Source organism: Typopeltis vanoorti, chromosome 22 (genome assembly GCF_054136105.1).
Source record: "Typopeltis vanoorti isolate ZY-2024b chromosome 22, IOZ_Tvanoo_1.0, whole genome shotgun sequence".
Lineage (NCBI taxonomy): Eukaryota > Metazoa > Arthropoda > Arachnida > Uropygi > Thelyphonidae > Typopeltis > Typopeltis vanoorti.
In genome coordinates this window covers 92,524,959-92,546,195 of record NC_143570.1, presented here as the reverse complement: position 1 = coordinate 92,546,195, position 21,237 = coordinate 92,524,959, and the positions used below count along the sequence as shown (strand labels likewise).

The 21,237-nt window shown below is 35.4% G+C and overlaps 1 protein-coding gene across 2 annotated transcripts in view; it reads right to left on the bottom strand.

Annotated features, from left to right (window-relative positions):
* LOC150094569 (integrin alpha-9-like) overlaps positions 1-21,237 on the bottom strand; it is an 806,800-nt gene that overhangs the window by 219,422 nt on the left and 566,141 nt on the right. For both annotated transcript variants that reach the window (XM_090411876.1, XM_090411877.1), the window contains exon 20: positions 640-803. In XM_090411876.1, the coding sequence (XP_090268002.1) occupies positions 640-803 (164 nt within the window). The remainder of the gene's footprint in view (positions 1-639; positions 804-21,237) is intronic.

The following is a 21,237-nucleotide window of genomic DNA, read 5'->3' as shown; positions in this document are numbered from 1 at the left end:
CAACAGAATAAATTTATATGGAATAAGAGAGAAATTAGCCAAAACACTAAATTAGCAGTATATGACAGTATTCAAGCCAATTTTAACTTATAGATCTGAGAGCTGGATCAGAAGTAAAACACTTGATCAAAGACTAGAGACTGCAAATATGAGGGTCCTGCGAAAGATTAGAGGCATGAACAGATGTCATCAATGGCAATATCACATTAAAAATGAGGATATTTGGAAAGAACTTGACATTGTCAGCATCCAGGAATGCATTAGGAGAGCTAATCTCAGGTGTTACGATCACTTAAACAGAATGGGAGGGGAAAGGTTATCAAAACAAGTGTTCTCTGCCAGGTTAGCAGGAAAAAGACCCAGAGGAAGACAAAGATATAGGTATATCGATACCAGTAAAATGGGTCCTAGAAGATAGAAGTATAAGATCTGATAATGTTGACAGGTAACAGACTGATTTGGAGGAAAATTGTAGATATGAAGTTACTAATGATGTAATTTTTCATGTAGTAGTATTATATTCTGTACACCCTTTGAGGGTATATATCAGGAATTTGATGATACAGTAATAATAATAATAATAAATCATAAGGAATACAGTGATTTAATAAAACGAAACAAAAACTGCACACATCATACCCAATTATTTCTATGTCAGCAAGTGATTTAAGAGGCACAGCAATAAATACATCATTGTTCTGTGGTGTGAGTTCTTCACTTGCAGTTACTGAATGAATGAAAATTTGAAGTTCTTCGACAGCATTTGGTAATTTCGTAATGTCCAACTTTACTGAAAACGATGCCTGAAACATATATATATAAATGTAAATAAAGAAATTTTATAAAATTATCCTTTCTTTCATGCTTACACAGTAATCAGAATACATTTTGAAAAAGTATGGAGACAACTACCATGTTATAGAATAAAACTTTAGTTTAACATGAACCAAAATCAACAATCAACGTTTCGACCTTCATATCAAGGTCATCCTCTGGAGCATACACAATATATATACAGAGAAACAAGCTGCACTACAATCTACACGGTTTGCTAGAGTTACTGAACAACACTCAAGGAGTTGGTAGGTCATTACCCCCTCCTATTAAAGAACACACACAACACTTTATAAACAAAATTAAAAATATAACACTCGGCAAAGATGATTTATTAGTTAGTTTTGACGTTTCTGCCCTTTTTACAAATGTCCCAATCAGTGACACAATTCTTCTCCTATGGAACAAATTTCCGCCTGCATTATGACCCTCTTTCTCCATGTACTACGTTCCGGTTACTTCATGTGGCAAAATAAATTGTACCTACAAAAAGAAGGTACAGCCATGGGCTCACCACTATCCCCTGCCAATTGTAAACTTTTACATGGAAGCTTTTGAGCAAAGCACTCTTGATTCCTTCACTCTAAAACCTATGGTGTGACTTAGATACGTTGACGATGTTTTCGTTATTTGGTCACACGGCCGACAAACATTAAACACATTCCTGAACAAACAACATGAACGCATACAATTTACTATCAAAATTGAAAATCAGAACTCGCTCCCATTCCTGAATACATTGGTCACGCATCTTCCCTCAGGCAGTCTATCCTTCATGGTTTACCGCAAATCGACACATACTGGCCAATATATACATGCTAACTCATATCACCACCCATTGCAAAAATTTGGAGTCATTGACACCCTTCAAAACAGAGCTATAATCTAATCAACAAGCTCTTAAACAAGAATTGAAAATTATTAGCAACACATTTATAAATAATGGCTATAACAAAAATACTATTAATAAAATACTCCATGAAACAAAAACGAATCTCGATTACAGTAAAACTATAGCCATCCCATACATTAAAGGGTTATCAGACAAATTCAATAGAATCCTACACTTTTTAATTTTATAGGTGGTTTAAAAGTGTCATTGAGATTATACTTTTAAACCACCTATAATAAAAAGCATATTCAACTCCTCTAAGGATTCTCTCCTCCCATTGTCACATCCTGGAGTTTATTGCATCTACTGCACCTGCAACTTACTTTATATTGGTGAAACTGGACGTACAATCCCTATACGTAAAAAAAAAAAAGAACACAAACGACACATTAAATATAACAATTTTGGCGAAGCAGGCCTCTCAGATCACGCTCTCAACACCCTACACCAAATTGGAAAAGTACTTTCACTTTACATCATACAAAAACCTGGTATGAAAGAAAATTTAAAGCCTGTGAAATTCTGATTAACCACCCTAATCTCAACAATAATGGTGGCATAAAAATTCCAAGAATTTGGATGGCACATATTCAGCCCACTTATTATCTAGCATACTTTAGGAAACTATTCCATACCAATTGGTTGAAATTTATATGTATAATCACTTTTTTTTTTTTAAATATAAATATAAAGAGTTAGGCTGGAGAGCAACTCTTTGTTCTGTAACCTAATAGATAATAATAATAAGACTTTAGCTTTGATGTAGTAAACGTTTCCCCCTCCCTCACCAGAGGTCAGGCCAATAATTGTAGTAACGGTTGGTCAGTAACTCTAGCAAACCATGTAGATAATGCAGCTTGTTTCTCTGTATATATTGTGTATGCTCCAGAGGATAACCTTCATATGAAAGTTGAAACGTCGAGTGTTGATTTTGGTTTATATTAAACTAAAGTTTTACGCTATAACCCAGTAGTTGTCTCCATAAATTTTTTAAAATGTATTTATAAAATAATGACTATTTGCAAAGCATCAACAAATCTTGTTGATTAACATAGCATTTTTTTTTTTTTTGTATATTTAAATTCTAATAATAATCATACTAAAATATGAAGAATCATTTGAACAGTATAGAGAAACGATTTATTAGAGTTGATAATTTTGCTGTTGTGAACAGCATTCTGTGTTGCTTTGGGTAGAAATTTCTCTATAGTTAATGGGAATGAAATATATCCACCTCTTAAGTAAAGATTTTTTTTTTCCATTGATCTTTAGTAGCAGCAAGAAATATTATTAGAATGATAAAATCGATGTACACCAATGCTAAAAAAAAATAACGAACAAATAGATATCATGAATAAAATAAATAGACAAGTTAGCTATAATTGCTAAAAGTAAAATAAATTTTCTTATGCCTTCTGTGGTACAGACATCAGTAGATAACCAAAATGTTACTTTGGATAAGCATGTGTGTCTTAACAGTTTTAATTTGCTTTGAAGAAAGATGCTTGTTTGAAATTCAGTGAATATTGCTAACTCCATAAATTATCTATTTTCTTCTTTTGGCATTTTTATACCATAACACACCAAACCTAAGCCTACCATTGCTTTTACTTCCAAAAAGAGTAGGCAAGCTCTTGTCCTAGTTTTATGAAGATTGTTTGGTAGCCAAACTCCACCCTGGCTATCAATCATTTCATATAGGCATGAGAGGTGAGAGAGTACAGTAGATAGCTGTTGCCATTCATGGCCATACAACTTATTGTCTGAATTAGTGCAAGTTCTACAGTACAATATCCTTGAGTTCGAGGGTTAAAACAAGTTTTCAGGAGGGGGAACCCTACTTTCCATTGACTAACTCAGGAATGCTACAAGAAAGACAAAGTAAAATTGTTGTTCTGCCAGTCTAGCACTACAGAAGCAAATGCCATTTCCACAGGTACCATTTAAAAGTAATAAAATAGATATATTTGCAGGCATAGACTTCTTTGGTTAATTGGTTCAAAAGATATATTTCTGTGATTACACCACATTTTTTATTATTCAGTTATACAAAATACTGAAATAATAGTTCCTGACAAGTTTCGTAAATCATAGGATTTACATCTTCAGGGGGTAAATGTTTAAACATTGTATAAACAATACTTTTTTCACCTATCAAGACAGAATCTGGGAAAAAAAAAGGTTTGGCCATGGGTTCATCATTATCACCAGTATTAGCAAACCTATTTATGGAAAAATTTGAAAACAATGCTCTTAAGAGTTACCATAAAAAACCAAAAATATGGCTATGCTATGTGGACGATATTTTCATCATATTCAATGGAACAACAGATGAACTTATCAATTTCAAAAATTATCTCAACAATTTGCACAACACCATAAAATTCACTTTAGAACAAGAAGAAAATAAAAAACTTCTGGATATTCTATTAGAAGTTAATGAAGAAAGTAAACTCTCTTTCTCAGTATATAGGAAGCCGACAAACACTGGAAGATTTCTAAATGCAACCTCAACCACCATCCTTCACAAAAAATAAGCTTAATTAAAACTCTTCGAGACAGAGCATACAATATCTCCAGCACACAAGAAAGATGTAATGAAGAACTAAAATACTTAACACAAATCCTCCAACAGAATGGATATGAAACAAAAACCATCAAGAGAATTCTTAAAATGCCTCCAACTAACAACACAATTAAACAGGATTACAAAAACACAATCTCGCTTCCTTATATCAAAAATGTTACAGATAAGCTAGCCAAATTAATGAACAAACACAACATAAAAGTAGCCTTCCTTCCTATGGAAAAAATCTCAAGATTCCTACATCCACCAAAACCACCTCATCATCCTCTTAAAAAACCAGAAGTCTACAAAATTCATTGCTCTTGCGGGATTTGCTACTTAGGACAGACAGGAAGATCTGGAGAAATATGCATGGCTGAACACCACAAAGATGTACAATACAAAAGAGAACAAAAAACGGGTCTTGCTTTCCATATCACTTCTACTGGCCACGATGTACTCTGGCAAAAAATGACAATGTCATACATAGAAAACAACAGTTATATAAGAAAATTTAAAGAAGCTGCTAATATGCTAAAAAACCCAACTCAATGCAATAAAAATCAAGGTTTAATTCTCCATCGTGTGGTCAGCTCTAATAAAAAATCTACCTCAATCTGGGCTCGGACTGTATGAACGAGAACAAGAACACGCGACATCGTCCAGTATTGTTCAACGTCAATAACGTTTTATATCTGCATTCTGTTATTTGAATTTATGAATAGCCAGACGGTTATGATTTGTATTTATTAATTCTCTTGTTTAAACTTTAAGTTATACTATTTACCCCCTGAAGATGTAAATCCTACAATTTACAAACTTGTCGGGGAACTATTATTTCAGTATTTTGTATAACTGAATAATAAAAAATGTGGTGTAATCACCGAAATATATCTACATTACCAAGAAGAAGAAAATTATAAACTATTCAGTATACTGTAGGTTTTTAATTATAACAAGAGGAAATCAATACTATTGTTAGCTATAAAAGTTCATCTAGGAAATATGCTGTTGATCCCATGAAGTTATCAATGACAATTTTCATCAGTATGACTTGAGTTCCATGCTGTCGAAAGTCTCATGTGGGAGGTTCAAGAAAGTCAAACATACCATTCCTTAAAATCCTTCAATGTCTGTACATTTTGTAAACTCTGTACTTTTCCCACCCTCTCAGGCAAAGATTCCACATATCCTACTTCTCACTCCCTGACCCCCTCCCACCTTGAACAACTTCCAATGATGGTCTCTTGCCAGTGTTTCCTCTAAGTTGTGTTAATGTGCACATGCATACCTGTCAAAAAAAGGAAGAACACATAAAGGAAGCCTAGTAACTACATGCACAAAATTTTTGCTTTGAAATTTTCTAATTTATAATCAGTAATTCTTGATCATGCTTTCTTCTTCTTTGAGTGCCATCTCCTATCGGAGGTTGGCGACCACCTTGGCAAATTTTGAGCGATTCTCAGCTATTCTGAGCAGTCTCTCAGAGTTCATACCAGTCCACTGTCTGATATCTGCCAGCCAAGATTTTCTTCATTTTCCTTGTCCTCTTCTTCCATTTATCTTCCCTTTTATAATCAATTGAAGTAGCTTATATTTTTCATTACGAAGTAGGTGACCAAGATATACAGTTTTCCTTCTTTTTATGGTATCTAAAAGTTCACGTGATTTCCCCATTTGTTCCAGTACTTCCTGATTGGACGTTTTTGCTGTCCATGGGATTTTTAACATTCGTCTGTATAACCACATCTCAAAGACTTCAAGTCTTTTTATTGATGTTGTCTTCAAGGTCCAAGTTTCTGCACTGTACAGCAGAACAGACCATACATAGCATTTAACCATGCGTACTCTAAGCTCTAAGTTTAAACTGCGGTTACACAGTGTTGATTTCATCAAGAGAAAAATTTTTCTTGCCATTTCGATTCTAACTTTTATTTCCATTTCTGGATTGCAATCTTCATTTAACCAGCATCCGAGATATTTAAACTTTGCCACTCTTTCTATTTGTTTCCTATTTAAAGAAAGTGCTAAATTAGGAATTGGTTTCTTACTTATGACCATGAATTTAGTTTTGGTGATATTTATTTTTAATCCCATTTTTTCACTCTCTGCATTTATTAGTTCCAAAAGATTTTGAAGATCCTGAATATTGTCAGCCAGAAGAGCTGTATCATTGGATGTTACTGATGATTTCACCATTTACACTAATCCCTTCCTTTCTTCCTTCCAAGACTTTTTGAAATATGGCTTCTGAGTAGATGTTAAAAAGAAGAGGTGACAGCACACATCCTTGCCTTACTCCTCGTTTGATGTTAATGGAGTCTGTAATAATGTCATCAACTTGAACAGATGCCTTTTGGTTCCAATATAAGTTTTCAATGATCCTGATGTCTTTACCATCTAATCCAATTCTTTTTAATAGTACAATCATTTTAGCATGTTGGACTTTGTCAAATGCTTCCTCGAAGTCGATGAAGCAAATGAATATTACCTTGTTTTGGTCAATACATTTTTGAAATAAGATCTGAGAACAGAAAAGGGCCTCTCTTGTTCCCAAGCTGTTTCTAAAGCCGAATTGGGTATCACTGACGGTGTTTTCACATTTTCTGTATATTCTTTTTTGAATTATTTTCAGAAACATTTTGAGAACGTGACTCATTAGGCTGATCATTCTATAGTCATTACAAGTTTTCGCATTTACTTTTTTAGGTAGCATGATGAAGGTCGACTGTAACCAGTCTTGAGGGATTATGCCTGCATCATAGATCTTATTAAATAGCTTTACTAATATGTTAATGTTGTCACCTTCTAATAACTTTACTATTTCTGCTGGTATTCTATCTGGTCCTAGGGCTTCACCATTTTTAGCTGAGTTTAATGCACATTCTACCTCTGATTTTAGAATGCATTGACCTTCCATATGTTCATAAGTATTTTCTGGGTTCTGTCTGTTATCAGTAAAGAGTTCTTTCTATATATTTCACCCATTCTTGTATTTTGTTATCCTTTTTGGATATAATTTCACCCTTTTTGTTTCGAAGTATACAGAATTGTTTTTCTCATACATACCTGAGGTCTCTTTCATCTTTTTATGTAGATTAAAATTGTCATGTTTTTCCTGTAGAATTTCTATTTCTTTACATTTTTCATTCATCCAGATTTCTTTTGCTTTTTTGATCTTGTGTTTAATAATTTTCTGAACCTCTGTATATTTTGTTGGATTATGATTTTTATATGATCTGCATTGATCCATGAGAGAAAGAATTTCATCAGTCATCCAATCTTTCTTTTTTACTGCTCTATTAGGACATAAGGTATTGGTACATTTCTCTATGAAGAGAGATTTCAATTTGTCCCACGATTCATCAACCCTCATGATGTCATCATTCTTGATAAGTGCTAGCTCTTGATTCAGATCTTGACTCAATTTGCTTCTTATCTCTGTGTTTTTTAATTTTCCCAAATCAAACCTTTTTTGTTGATTTTTCTTAAGCATAGCTTTCAGTCTAAGTTGTAACTCTGCCACCAGTAGGTTATGATCAGAAGCAATATCTGCACTAGGATAGGTTTTTGTACTCTTTATAGAACTTCAAAATCGTTGATTAATTAGTAAGTAATCAATTTGGTTTCTGACTATATTCCCATTATTATCCTGTGGTGATTGCCAAGTATATAATGCTTTAAAAATGAATTATATGATAAATCATGCTTGTCACTTTCTTTATTTAGTAATGTCTCCAAGGTCATTGTTTAAGAGATACTTGTGCCAATTTTGTGTTAACTTAATGAAACATTAAGTTAACACAAAAATATGAAAAGTAAGTAATGTTATTCATATATGGCCTTAAATAAATAGTATTACTTATTCCTTGTGTTTTTCATCTTAATTCAAAGAATTCTCTAATGTTTCTGTTCCAGTATTATTACTCTAACACATCGGTTCCCAACCAGGAGTACATGCTGGGGTACATGAAAACTAATCAGTAATGGCAGAAAAACAAGTAAGTAAACAAAATGCAAAACATTATTTATGGAACAATAAATGTTAAGTTTGAATCACTGCTAATGGAGTTACTTCAAAACTAGCTCACATTAGCGAATGATGATTGGTGAGGGTGTGGCTATGCCCTCCCTCAAACCACTCTTCTAACAATCATTACTATTAATCAGGCGGTAAAATGAGTAGAGTGATTGAGGCATTGAACATGAGGCGGGAACGAGCAAAAGAGTTAATTGTATTAATTGGAACAAATGATTTGAGAGAGAACAAAGAGCATGTCAAAATGAATGTCAGGAGACTGCTTGGAAAGATAAAGGAGAATAGTGTGACAGGAAGGGTGGTCAGTGTGTTGCCTAGGTATGATTGTGGTGAAATGAGGCGGAGAGCAAGGATTATGAATGATATTCTGGCTGAAATGTGTGAGGAGATGGGAGTACAGTTTGTTAATGTGTGGAATGAGTTTGAGGGACGAAGTGAGCTGTATGGGAGCGATGGACTGCATTTGAGTGGTTATGGTGTGAGTCGCTTGGAGAGACTGCTGCTGGACGGTAGAGAAGTGAATAGAGAGAATGATTCAGATCAAGAGGGGAGTGATGTGGAAGAGCAGGAGAGTAAGACAGGAGAGACTGAAGGAGTGGAAATGAATGTGGAAGTGAGTGGTATGAGTATAGATAATGAGAGAATGGGTGTGCAAGAGGAGCAGGGAAACGGGGAGGCTCAGGGTGGACAGGGATACACAGCGTGAGAAAGGTGGATGCTCCAAGAGGAGGTGAGAGAATGTGTAGGCAGGAAAGTAATGGGATGATCAGGGATCAAAAGGAAACAGATGGAATTGCAAAGGGTTCTAAAATGAAGAAGCAGAAAGGGAAATGGCCCCAGTCCAGCATGGAGAGATCACATCGAGTGAGTGGTATCAGTGGAACTAGCTGTAGATCCAGAAATGAGTTGTTGTGTTTGTATACCAATGCTAGAAGTATAAGAAACAAGGCGGATGAAATGGTTGCACTAATTGCGTCTGTGCACCCAGAGATTGTCGGAATAAGTGAGACATGGTTAGATGAGGATGACATCCTGACAGGAATAGAGATGGAAAGGTATGATGTGTTTCGTGAGGATAGAAGGGGTAAAAAGGGAGGGGGAGTGCTATTGATGATAGAGAAAGAGTTATGTCCATACAAGGTAGAGATGCAAGGGGGAAATGGGGCCAGTGGTTTTGAGGCAGTATGGTGTGAGATAGAGGTGAATAGAATCAAATACTTGGTGGGATGTTGTTATAGACCTGGTAATGTGGATGGTGGTGATAGTGAAATGTATAGTCAAATAAGCCAAGCAAATAAGAAAAGGGTGATCATTATGGGTGATTTTAATTATGGCAATATAGACTGGAATGAAGAGATAGCAACTGGAAGTAAAGAAAATGAGTTTCTTGAGTTTTTGAGGGATAACTACCTCAGACAGTATGTAACAGAGGGCACAAGAGGATTAAGGGTCTTGGATTTGGTCATCTCATCGGAGGATGTAATTATCAATGAGGTATCAAATCATCCACCAATTGGTGAAAGTGACCATGAGGTGATTACTTGGGTGGTTGCCAGCAGTGCAAGGACCCCTGTGAAAAAAGGGTATATGTGGAACTACAAGGGGGGTGATTATGAAGAGCTCAGGAGACAGCTTGCAGGTGTAGCATGGAATGAGGAGTTAGCTGGAAAAGAGATCAATGCAGCTTGGGGGATTTTCAAAAAATATTTAGTGGATGCAATGTCTAAATGTATACCACGGGTGAGAAGGTTAAATAAGTTAGGTGTGAGATGGATGAATAAAGAGATTAAGCATGCAATACAGAGAAAAAGGGCATTGTGGAGGCAGCATAAGAGAAGTGGAAGTAACCAATTTCATGAGTTCTACAAAGACCAGGCAAGGAGAGTGACTTGGTTGGTGAGAGTAGCTAAAGAGAGGTATGAACAGCAGTTAGCTAATGAAGCTAAAAAGAATCCTAGGGAGTTCTTTCGATATGTAGCCAGCAAAAGAAAGAATGATTATGGAAGGATGACATTGATTGGAGGAAATGGTATAAAGACAGCTGTTGCAGAATGTGTGGTGGAGATACTTAATGAGCAGTTCATAAAGATCTTTCAATCTTGTGAATGTGACTTCATGGAGAGATTAAGAGCAGTTGATGATGGGGAGGAGAGACTGACTGTAAGTGAGCAAGAGGTGTTTGGGGAGTTGAGTAAACTAGATGTAAATAAGGCTGTGGGACTTGATAATATATCACCGCGTATTCTGAAGGAATGTGCCAGAGAGTTGACACCTGCCTTGACATATTTTTTTAATACGAGTCTTGCACTTGGTCAAGTCCCTAAAGAGTGGAAGGAGGGCAAGATTGTGCCACTTCATAAAGGAGGTGATCGAACTCAAGCATCAAACTATAGGCCTATCTGTGTGTCGGGTGTTGTGGTTAAGTTGTTGGAGAAGCTTGTGAGAGCTAGAATCCAGAGTTGGGTTGACAACAATGGTATAATCTTTGATGGACAGCATGGATTTGCTAAAGGGAGGTCGTGTTTTAGTAATCTACTTACTTATTACAATAAAGTGACTGCTTCCTTGGACAGAGGAGAAGGATACACAGTAATATACTTGGATTTCGCAAAAGCTTTTGATAGAGTGCCTCATGATAAGTTGACAGTCAAACTAGAGCAGATGGGGTTGGATATTAGATTAGTGCATTGGATTGGAGACTGGCTATCTGATAGGTATCAACAAGTTGTGTATGGGGGTGCAATATCCAGGAAAAGGAAAGTCACTAGTGGAGTGCCTCAGGGATCTGTTTTAGGGCCATTACTATTTAACTTGTATATTAATGATATTGGCGAAGATTTGGATGGAGATATTCAGTTGTTTGCAGATGATGCAAAGTTGGGAAGAACCATAAAGAGTAGTGAAGATGTTGTGGCCTTGCAAGAAGACTTGAATAAATTGAGTGATTGGGCAAGCAAATGGGGATGTGAGTTCAATGTTGCAAAATGTAAGGTTTTAAAATTTGGAAAACAAAGATGGGATGCAGAATTTATGCTTGGTAAGAATATATTGTTGGAAGTAGAGGAAATAAGAGATCTGGGAGTGATAGTGGATAAGGATCTAAAATTTAGGGGTCACATCGCCAAAATTGTGAAGACAACACAAAGACTTCTGGGAATGATGAGGAGGACACTGACGTGTAGAAGTAGGGAGATTCTTGTTCCATTGTATAAGGCTTTGATTAGGCCACACATGGACTATTGTGCCCAGATTTGGTCACCTGGTTTTCAGAAGGATGAGGAGATGTTGGAAAGGGTCCAAAGGCGACTGACTAAGGTAGTTTCTGACCTCTGGAATGTCGAGTATGAGGAAAGATTGAAAAGATGTAATTTGCAGAGACTAGTGGAGAGAAGGAAGAGGGGAGATATGATAGAGACCTACAAGTTGGTAAGGGGTTGCTATAGGATCAATGGTGGAGAAGTTCTACAGCGAATAGTGGGAGATCAGGGGAGAACCAGAGGTCATCCCTGGAAACTGTATAAAGAGGGTGTGAGTAGGGGAGTGAGAGGCAGGTTTTTTTCGTGCAGAGTTGTGAATGATTGGAATGCCTTGCCTGAGAGTGTGGTGTCTGCAAGGAGTTTGAATGTGTTTAAGACCCGGTATGATGAGATGTGTGTGAGATAAAAGGACCTCCTAGATGAGTCTTTGACTCCATGAGGTCTTGTTTAATAATAATAATAATAATAATAATAATAATTACGCGCAGTACATGGGTCACTTTTGTCACCCATCTTCCTTCCCAGAACAATCGCATGTGTTACTAAGAAATGACCATTGCGATAACGAACCTGCCACTGACTTACATTTGCAACGTTTCTAGAACTTCTCCAAAAATATAAATACATCTGTAGCCAGAACCTGCCACTGACTTACAAATGTAAGTCAGTGGCAGGTTTGTTATCACAAAGGTCATTTCTTAGTAATATGTGATTGTTCTGGGAAGGAAGATGGGTGACAAAAGTGACCCATGTACTGTGCATAATGATTGTTAGAAGAGTGGTTTGAGAGAGGGCATAGCCACACCCTCACCAATCATCATTCACTAATGTGAGCTAGTTTTAAAGTGTCTCCATTAGCAGTGATTCAAACTTAACATTTATTGTATAAGTCAATAACTATTTACTATATGACTTATACAATAGTTATTGTATAAGTCAATAACTGAACTGTTTGATCAGTTCAGTTATTGACTCAGTATAAGTAAGTGTGTTGTCTTTAACTGTGATCCTTTTCAAGTAGTTTTTTTTATTTAATGTTTAACTTTATGAATATTGTAAAATTAAATCTGTGGTTTGTACTTATAGTGTAGTAATTTTCCTTTCCCAACTCATTACCTCATTTTCACTATTTTACATTAAGATAGGCACTGAACAAAAGTGCGAGTATTTAAAAACAGTTATTTTAAAAACAAGGGGTACAATTTATAGAAATGGATTTAAAAGGGATACACAAGTGGAAAAAGGTTGGGAATCACTGTTCTAAGTTTTAGTTACAAGTGGGGTCTCACGGGGCTCAGTACTGGGACCTATATTGCTTAACCTTTATATCAATTACATTGTCAGTGGATTGCAGGGGGATGTTCAGTTGTTTGCAGATGATGTGAAGCTGGGAAGGATTATTAGTAATAGTGCAGATGTGGTAGCCCTACAAGAGGATTTGAATAAGCTAGATAGATGGGCAAATGAATGGGGATGTCAGTTTAATGCAGCAAAATGTAAGAGCTTGAGGTTTGGGAAACATCGATGAGATGCTACATACTCTATGGGAGGAGTTATACTGGAGGAAGTAGGGGAGACAAGAGATCTGGGGTTGATGATCGACAGAAACCTGAAATTCAAGGGATATATTGCAAAGGTGGTGAAGGTAACACAAAGGATTGCTGCAATTATGAGAAGGACACTGACCTGCAGAGATAAAAGGGTTATCATTCCGTTGTATAAGACCCTGATCAGACCACACTTGTTCTCAGATTTGGTCCCCAGGATTTGAAGGGAATAAATTAACTGTGTAAGGGTACAGAGGCAGATAACAAAGACAGCTTCAGGACTGTAGAATGTTAGTTATGAGGATCAGCTGAGGGAATGTGGACTGCAGTTTGGTGGCTAGAAGGAGGAGAGGTGATATGATTGAGATATTTAAACTGTTGAGAGGTGGTTACAGGGTTGACACTAGGGAGTTCTTTCGCTTGGTTGAACAGCAGGAAGGAGTGATAAAAAGGGGTCATCCCTGAAGGTTACGAAAGGAAACTGTGAACAAAAGGGTGAGGAGTGGTTTCTTTGCATGGAGGGTGGTTGAACCATAAAATGCACTGCCTGATGGAGTGGTGAGAGTGAGAACGGGCAATGAGTTTAAGGAGTGGTATGATAGATTTGTGTTTCCTAGGAAGGACCTCCCGCGATGAGTCTTTTGACTCCTTGGCCTAAATAATAATAATAATAATAATAATTACAGAGTGCTAGTCAAAGTTATTGGTCTGTAGCATTTGCAGTCACTAGGGTTTTTGTTTGGTTTTAGTAAAGATATAATGATTGATGTTTTCCTATTTACCTGTATTCCAGTAAGTGTTAAACATCTTCAGAAGGCAGTTTTTGCTATTTCTCTCATGTTTTTAATCATATGTCCAAAGATAACATCGATTTGGATGATGTCAGGGTCAATTTGACTAATTGCTGTTTCTAATTTTGTCATTGTGAGGTCCTGAGTAAAGATGTCTTCAGAAGGATAAGTTCTGGATTGTACTAGCAGATTTTTGCAGTTTTCTTGCACCTTTTGTTCTCTTTGTTGTATCGTAGTTTGCTTACTTTAGAGTAATGTTTAGCTAGTATATTTGCCATCTGTTTGTTTGTTGCTGCTGTGTTAATTCTTGAGGAGATTGAGTTTCAAAAGTGATCAGTATCTGGAACTGTTGCATTATTGAATAATCTGATGATATTCCAGTGCTGTGAGTCTTTTCTTAGATTTAGTCTATTGCAGAATTCTTCCCACTTTTTTTTGTCTGCAGTTTGGAATTTCATCTTCAATTTTTTGAGTTAATTTTATTAATTTTTTTCTGTTGTCTTCTGTATTATTTTGTTTTAACTGTTCTTTCAGTTAATATCTCTAATGATATAATATAATATAATCATCATCATCATGTGTATCAAGGATTTAGGCCTGGCATGGCCTGTTCCAGCCTTAGAAGTCATCGTTTAAGAGGACGTCCCGGTTTTCTTTTCCCTAATGGCTTGTACTTTAAGGCTTCTTTTGGTAATCTTTCTGTTTTCATTCTTTGAACGTGTTCCATCCATTTATGTTTATATTTTTTAATTTTTTCTATTATTGGTTCTTTGTTTAATTCTTTCATAATATCTTTGTTTCTTTTGTGATCAAATAGGGTATACTTTGCAGTTTTTCTCATAAACGTCATTTCTGTTGTTGTTTGTCTTTTTGTTTTATTGTCCAGATTTCGCTTCCATACATTAAGACTGGTAGGGCTAATGTATTATATACTTTAATCTGGTTTGTTTTTGAACTAGGTTTGGTTTAAATATAGTGTTAATTACACCTGTTATTTTTAAATATTTTGCAATTTTTACGTTTATATCTTTTTCATATGTGATCATACATCCTAGGTAGTTCAATGAATTCACCTATTCTAAGATCTTGTTATCTATTACTATTTTAGTTCTTGATGGATCTTGTCCTTTAAAGGCCATAGTTTTTGATTTTTCTGTTGATATATTTCATACCATAATCTTTGGATATCTCATTTAGATCTAAAATAGCTTTCCGTAAGTTATTTTCAGAATTTGTAATTATTATTTGGTCGTCGGCAAAGAGGAGAGTGTTAAAGTTAATGTAGGAGAAAGTTTAATTCCTTGATGTAAATTTTTATTCTAATTTATTATTATTTCATTTAAGTAGATATTAAGAAGAGTTGCTAAGAGGGGACATCCCTGTCGGACCCCTTGGTTTATCTCTCTCGTATATGCTCGTGATTTAATCTTATTTGTATTTGATTATTTTCATATATACTTGTGATAACTTTTAGGATATTATTTGGTATTTGTCTTTATTTTAATATGTTAAATAATATGTTTCTTCTAACTTTGTTAAATGCTTTTTCAAAGTCAATAAATGCAACATGTGTTTCTAAATTGTATTCTTTTCTTTTCTCTATTATTAATTTTAGGCAAAAGTCCGGGTCTATACCCGATTGTCCTATTCTAAATCGATCTGTACTTCTAGAATAAAGTTTTCAGAATGTTTCATTAGGTTGTTATTCAAGATTCTGCTATATATTTTGTAACAAGAATTTAGTATACTGATACCTCTATAGTTTTTAGGGCCATCGCTATTAACTTTTTTAAAGATAGGAATCACAGTTGCTTTTTTCCATTCTATTGGGGGGATTACCAGTTGAGTAAATTTAATTTAAAAATAATGAGTCTTTCTATGAATCTTGTTCCTGTGTATTTATATAGTTCTGCACCTAGCTTATCTTCTCCAGGTGATTTTCTGTTTCTTGTTTCTTTCAGGCTGATTTCTAATTCTTCTTCAGTTATTTCCTTTTCATTTTCGTTAATTGTTTGCCAGTTGATTTTTTTAAAATATTTGTCTGTCCACAGTTCTGTGTAGTAATTTAGAAATTCTTCTAATTTCAATTCAGTGTTTAATTTTATGTTTTCTTTGGTATCTGCATTTAGGTGTTTCAAAATCTTATATACATTGGGTCTTATTTTATATAAATAATGTTCTAAATTAGAAACAAATTTATTCCATGATTCTCTATGTCCTTTTCTGACTTCTCTTTTAGCTATGACTCTTATTCTTTTATATTCTATTTCATCTTCTAATCTTTTACTGCTTAACCATTTGTGATAAGCTTCTTTGTTCTTTTTGATTATTTCTTTGATTGTATCATCCCAGATCTTCAGTTTTTTCCTTTTATTGAATTTTTTGGTCTTTCCTAAGCTTTCATTTGCTGCTGCATTTAGTATCGATTTTATATTAAGCCATTCTATTTCTATTTATTCATTTTGTTTTATTTTATCTATATATTTGTGTCATTCATTAGTCTAGATTTATAAACAAATGTTTCAATTTTTCTTTCTGTTCTTGTTACTTGTAGCCATTTAGGTGGTAATCTTAATTTTATTTTAACAAGGAAGTGGTCACTGCTTATTTCATAATAATAGAATATAATCTGTAATAATATAGATTATAATATAATATAATATAATATATAATAACTAATAATTTTAATAATATCTCTTTCGGTAATCATAGCATTGATATTACGATCTTTTCAAAATGGAACCAATTGTTTTTTCTGAGTCCTCTGGGAACTGAATTTTTTGCAGCTCTCTGTATGTTAAGTTAATTCTAGTAGTTGTCGATCAAGTTCTTTACTAGTGGGTGTGCCAGAGCAATATGTTTCTAACAGCTGTGTGTATTTAGGCCAATTTGCTTTTCTGAAGTTCAAAGATTTCTTTGTCTGTGGTTTTTGGTCAAACTGAAAATTAATGGTTGTGATAATAGCTCTATGATTACTGATGACATTTTTAGTATTTTCCATTGGGTAAGATTTGCAGTTTTATAATCTACTGATGTGATGTCTAATGCTGATTCTGTACCTGTTGTTTTTCACAGATATGTATTTTGCTTGTTGTTTATGTTCTCGAGGTTTAGATCATCTATGTCCTCTATTTGTGCTCCTTTCTTATCTAGTTGTGGGGAGCTCCAAGTTGGGCTTTTGGCATTTAGATCTGCTAAAAGGATCTTTATATCTGACATTGTTTGACTAAGCTGCTTAAGTAGTTCTGTGTTTATATCTGTGTTATCTGGTATTACAATAGTCAATAATATGCACTGAGTATTGTATACTACGTTTTGGTAGAAATATCTCGACTTCTTGAGCCTCTGTGTTACTGTTTTATTGCAGTATCTAGTTCATACGATTTCTTCATATTTAATGGGTTTGGTCCATAAGAGTATAGCTAGACCTCCGCCAATACAATCCAGTCTGCTCTTTCCATTATGTTGAATAGCCTTTGATTTGAAGCTTCAGATTTTGATTTAGTTTTGTTTCTTGTAAACATACAATGTGGATGTTATTTTTGTACAAAAGGTTCTTGAGCTCTTCCATCTTTTTTGAGTGCCATTGATGTTTAGCTGAAGTGAGCATATTTCTCATCGTAGCATATTTCTCATCGAGATTCCGGACTGCAACTCTTGAAGCGTCAGCTGCCCCGGACATGGTAGAAGATGTCCTTGTAGCATATTTCTCATCGAGATCTGGACTGCAATTCTCGACGCATTGGCTACCACTGATCAGAAACATACTATCACGTCCGGTCCATTTCCTCTTAAAGATAATAAATAGTGGGAAGTGTGAATATACCCAAATCATGAAAATTGCAGGACATTATCAGGAAAGAAAGATAGACCAATCAGCCAGTAATGAAGCCCTCATTATATAAAGAATACAATAAGAAAATGGGAGCAGTTGAAAATTTTGATATAACTGTATAAAACCTTAAAGTGTTAGAGAAAGTTCTTTTTTTCATCCCCTGCACATAACAGTTCAATACCTGGAAACACTGCAAGAAGTAAAAACAGGGCAAAATATGCAGAATTTTAACTGGCTCTCATAACAAAGGTTCAATGCACTGAAGACAACCACTAGAACGGGATGTACATTACCTGTGACCAATCCTTCAGGTAGAGAAGGACACTTCCTCAAGTCTGTTCTTCCCACATCAAAAAAAGATGTCTCTTGCAATGTATTGCCATGAGAGTTTATGTCACATAACGAGAAGAAAAAGAGAGAAAGAGCAGATAACGTGTGACAAATGTCGCATCCTATGTATGACATTTTGAAAAATATACAATGGCTAAATTTTGAATGGATAATGGAGGAAATGTAGAATGGTCAGTATTGTATAAAAATGCTGAACAAGATTTTCAATAAAACTTAATAAGCGTCATGGTTGTGGTTAACCTTAATTTGAAAACAAAGAGCTTCAAGTTTTGCATGTTATTTTTATATTATAAAAGAAAATTTGAAAATCAATTGGCTGGCTTCTATTTTCTCAGCAGTGAAAAATTTATTATTATTATGATTCATATTAAATTAATCTGAGAGACTTTTTTTTCCCAGTCAAAATCACATAAGTTAAGGAATACTTCAACTTAATGTTGGTTGGCCTGTGGTTCGAATACAAATGTGGCATGATTGTTCTTAAACATTTTTAGGTGGTAGATGGTTTCATCATCCAGTATGAGATATCCCTTCATGGAGGGCTTAAAGTAGCTTAAAAAACTACTGCATTTCAAATCTAGAGCAAGAGAAAACAGTTGGAATTGAAAAGGGTTCTAAAATGAAGAAGCAGAAAGAGAAATGGTCCCAGTCGAGCATGTAGAGATCACATCAAGTGAGTGGTATCAGTGGAACTAGCTGAGGATCCAGAAATAAGCTGTTGTGTTTGTATACAAATGCTAGAAGTAAAAGAAACAAGGTAGATGAAATTGTTGCACTAATTGCATCTGTTCACCCAAAGATTGTCGGAATAAGTGAGACATGGTTGGAAGAGGATGACATCCTGACAGGAATAGAGATGGAAGGGTATGATGTGTTTTGTGAGGATAGAAAGGGTAAAAAGGGATGGGGGGTACTATTGATGATAGAGAAAGAGTTATGCCATGCAAAGTAGAGATGCAAGACAGAAATATTGCCAGTGGTTTTGAGGCAGTATGGTGTGAGATAGAGGTGAGTGGGATGATGTTATAGACCAGGCAATATGGATGGTGGTGATAGTGAAATGTATAGTCAAATTAGCAAAGCATATAAGAAAAGGGTGATCATTATGGGTGATTTTAATTATGGCTATATAGACTGGAATGATGAGATAGCAACTGGAAGTAAAAAAAATGAGTTACTTGGTTTTTGAGGGCCCTCAGACAGTATGTATCAGAGAGCACATGAGGATTAAGGGTCTTGGATTTGGTCATCTCATCAGAGGATGTAATTATAAATAATGTGTCAAATCATCCACCAATTGGTGATAGTGACCATGAGGTGATTACCTGGGTGGTTGCCAGCAGTGTGAGAACACCTGTGAGAAAAGGGTATAGGTGGACCTACAAGGGGGGGGGGGGGATTATAAAGAGCTCAAGAGACAGCTTGTGGGTGTAGACTGGTATGAGGAGTTAGCTGGAAAAGAGATCAATGCAGCTTGCGGGATTTTCAAAAACTATCTAGTAGATGCAGTGCCTAAATGTATTCCAAGGGTGAGAAGGTTAAATAAGGTAGATGTGAAATGGATGAATAAAGAGATTAAGCATGCGATACAGAAAAAAAATGCATTGTGGAGGCAGCATAAGTGAAGTGGAATGTAGACACATTGGATAAATTTAAGGCACAGTTGGATGAGCACTGTGTGTAATAGTGTGTACCTCCCATGATGAGTATCTGAGTCCATGGAAGTGAGATGTTAATAATAATAATCATCTATGCTTTTATTTTTTCCTTGTTCTCTAGTGGCATTAGGTCTTGTGATGTTTTAAGCATTATTTTGTTGAACTCAATCCAACCCTTCATTATCACACCTACATCATTGTTATCATTTTCCAATTTCCCATATTCACTATGAAATAATTCTTTAAACTGATGAACTGTTTCTTGTGAATATTTATTAATTATTATTATTATTATCCCAAGATCCAATGGAGTGAAAGTCTCATCTAAGAGATCCTTTTGTCATAGACACAGTTCATCATACCACACCTTAAACACACTCAAATTCTCTGCAGACACCACACTCTCAGGCAAGCATTCAAATCATTCACAACTCTTCATGCAAAAAAACCCTGTTTCTCACATCCTCCTTATACAGCTTCCAGGGATGACCTCTGATTCTTCTCTGATCTCTCCCTGTTCACTGTAAAAACCTCTCCAACATTGATCCTATAACAACCCCTTACTAACTTGTAGGTTTCTATCATATCACCCCTCTTCCTCCTATCCACCAGACTCTGTAAACTGCATCTTCTCGACCTGATATTCGATATTCCAGAGATCAGAAACTACTTTAGTAAGTCACCTCTGGATCCTTTCCAACATCTCATCGTTCTTTTGAAAACCAGGTGACCAAATTTGGGCACAGTAGTCCATGTGTGGCCTAATCAAAGCCTTATACAATGGAACAAGAATCTCCTTACTTCTACAAGTCAGTGTACTCAGTATCATTACAAGAATTCTTTGTGTTATCCTTGCAATTTTGGCAATATGTCCCCTAAATTTCAGATCCTTATCCACTATCACCCCAAGATTCCTTATTTCCTCCACCTCCAACATTATATCCTCACCAAGCATAAATTCTAAATCCCATGTTTGTTTCCCAAATTTTGCAACATTGAACTTGCATCCTCATTTCCGTGCCCAGTTTGTTGAATTTATTCAAGTCTTCTTGTAAAGCCACAATATCTTCGCTACTCTTCATAGTTAGTCCCAACTTTGAATCATCTGCAAACAACTGAATATCCCCATCCAAATCTTTGCCAATATCATTAACATACAGGTTAAACAGCAAAGCCCTAACTAAAATAGATCCCTGAGGCACATCACTAGTGACTTCTCTTCCTGGATATTGCTCCCCCCCCCCCACACACAACCTGCTGATATCTATCAGATAGCCGGTCTCTGATCCAATGCACTAATCTAATATTCGACCCCATCGGCTCTAGTTTGACTATCAACTTATCATGCAGTAATCCATCAAAAGCCTTTGCAAAATCCGAGTATACTACTGTATATCCCTCTCCTCTGTTCAATGAAGCCATCACCTTATTGTAATAAGTAAGTGGATTACTAAAACATGACCTTCC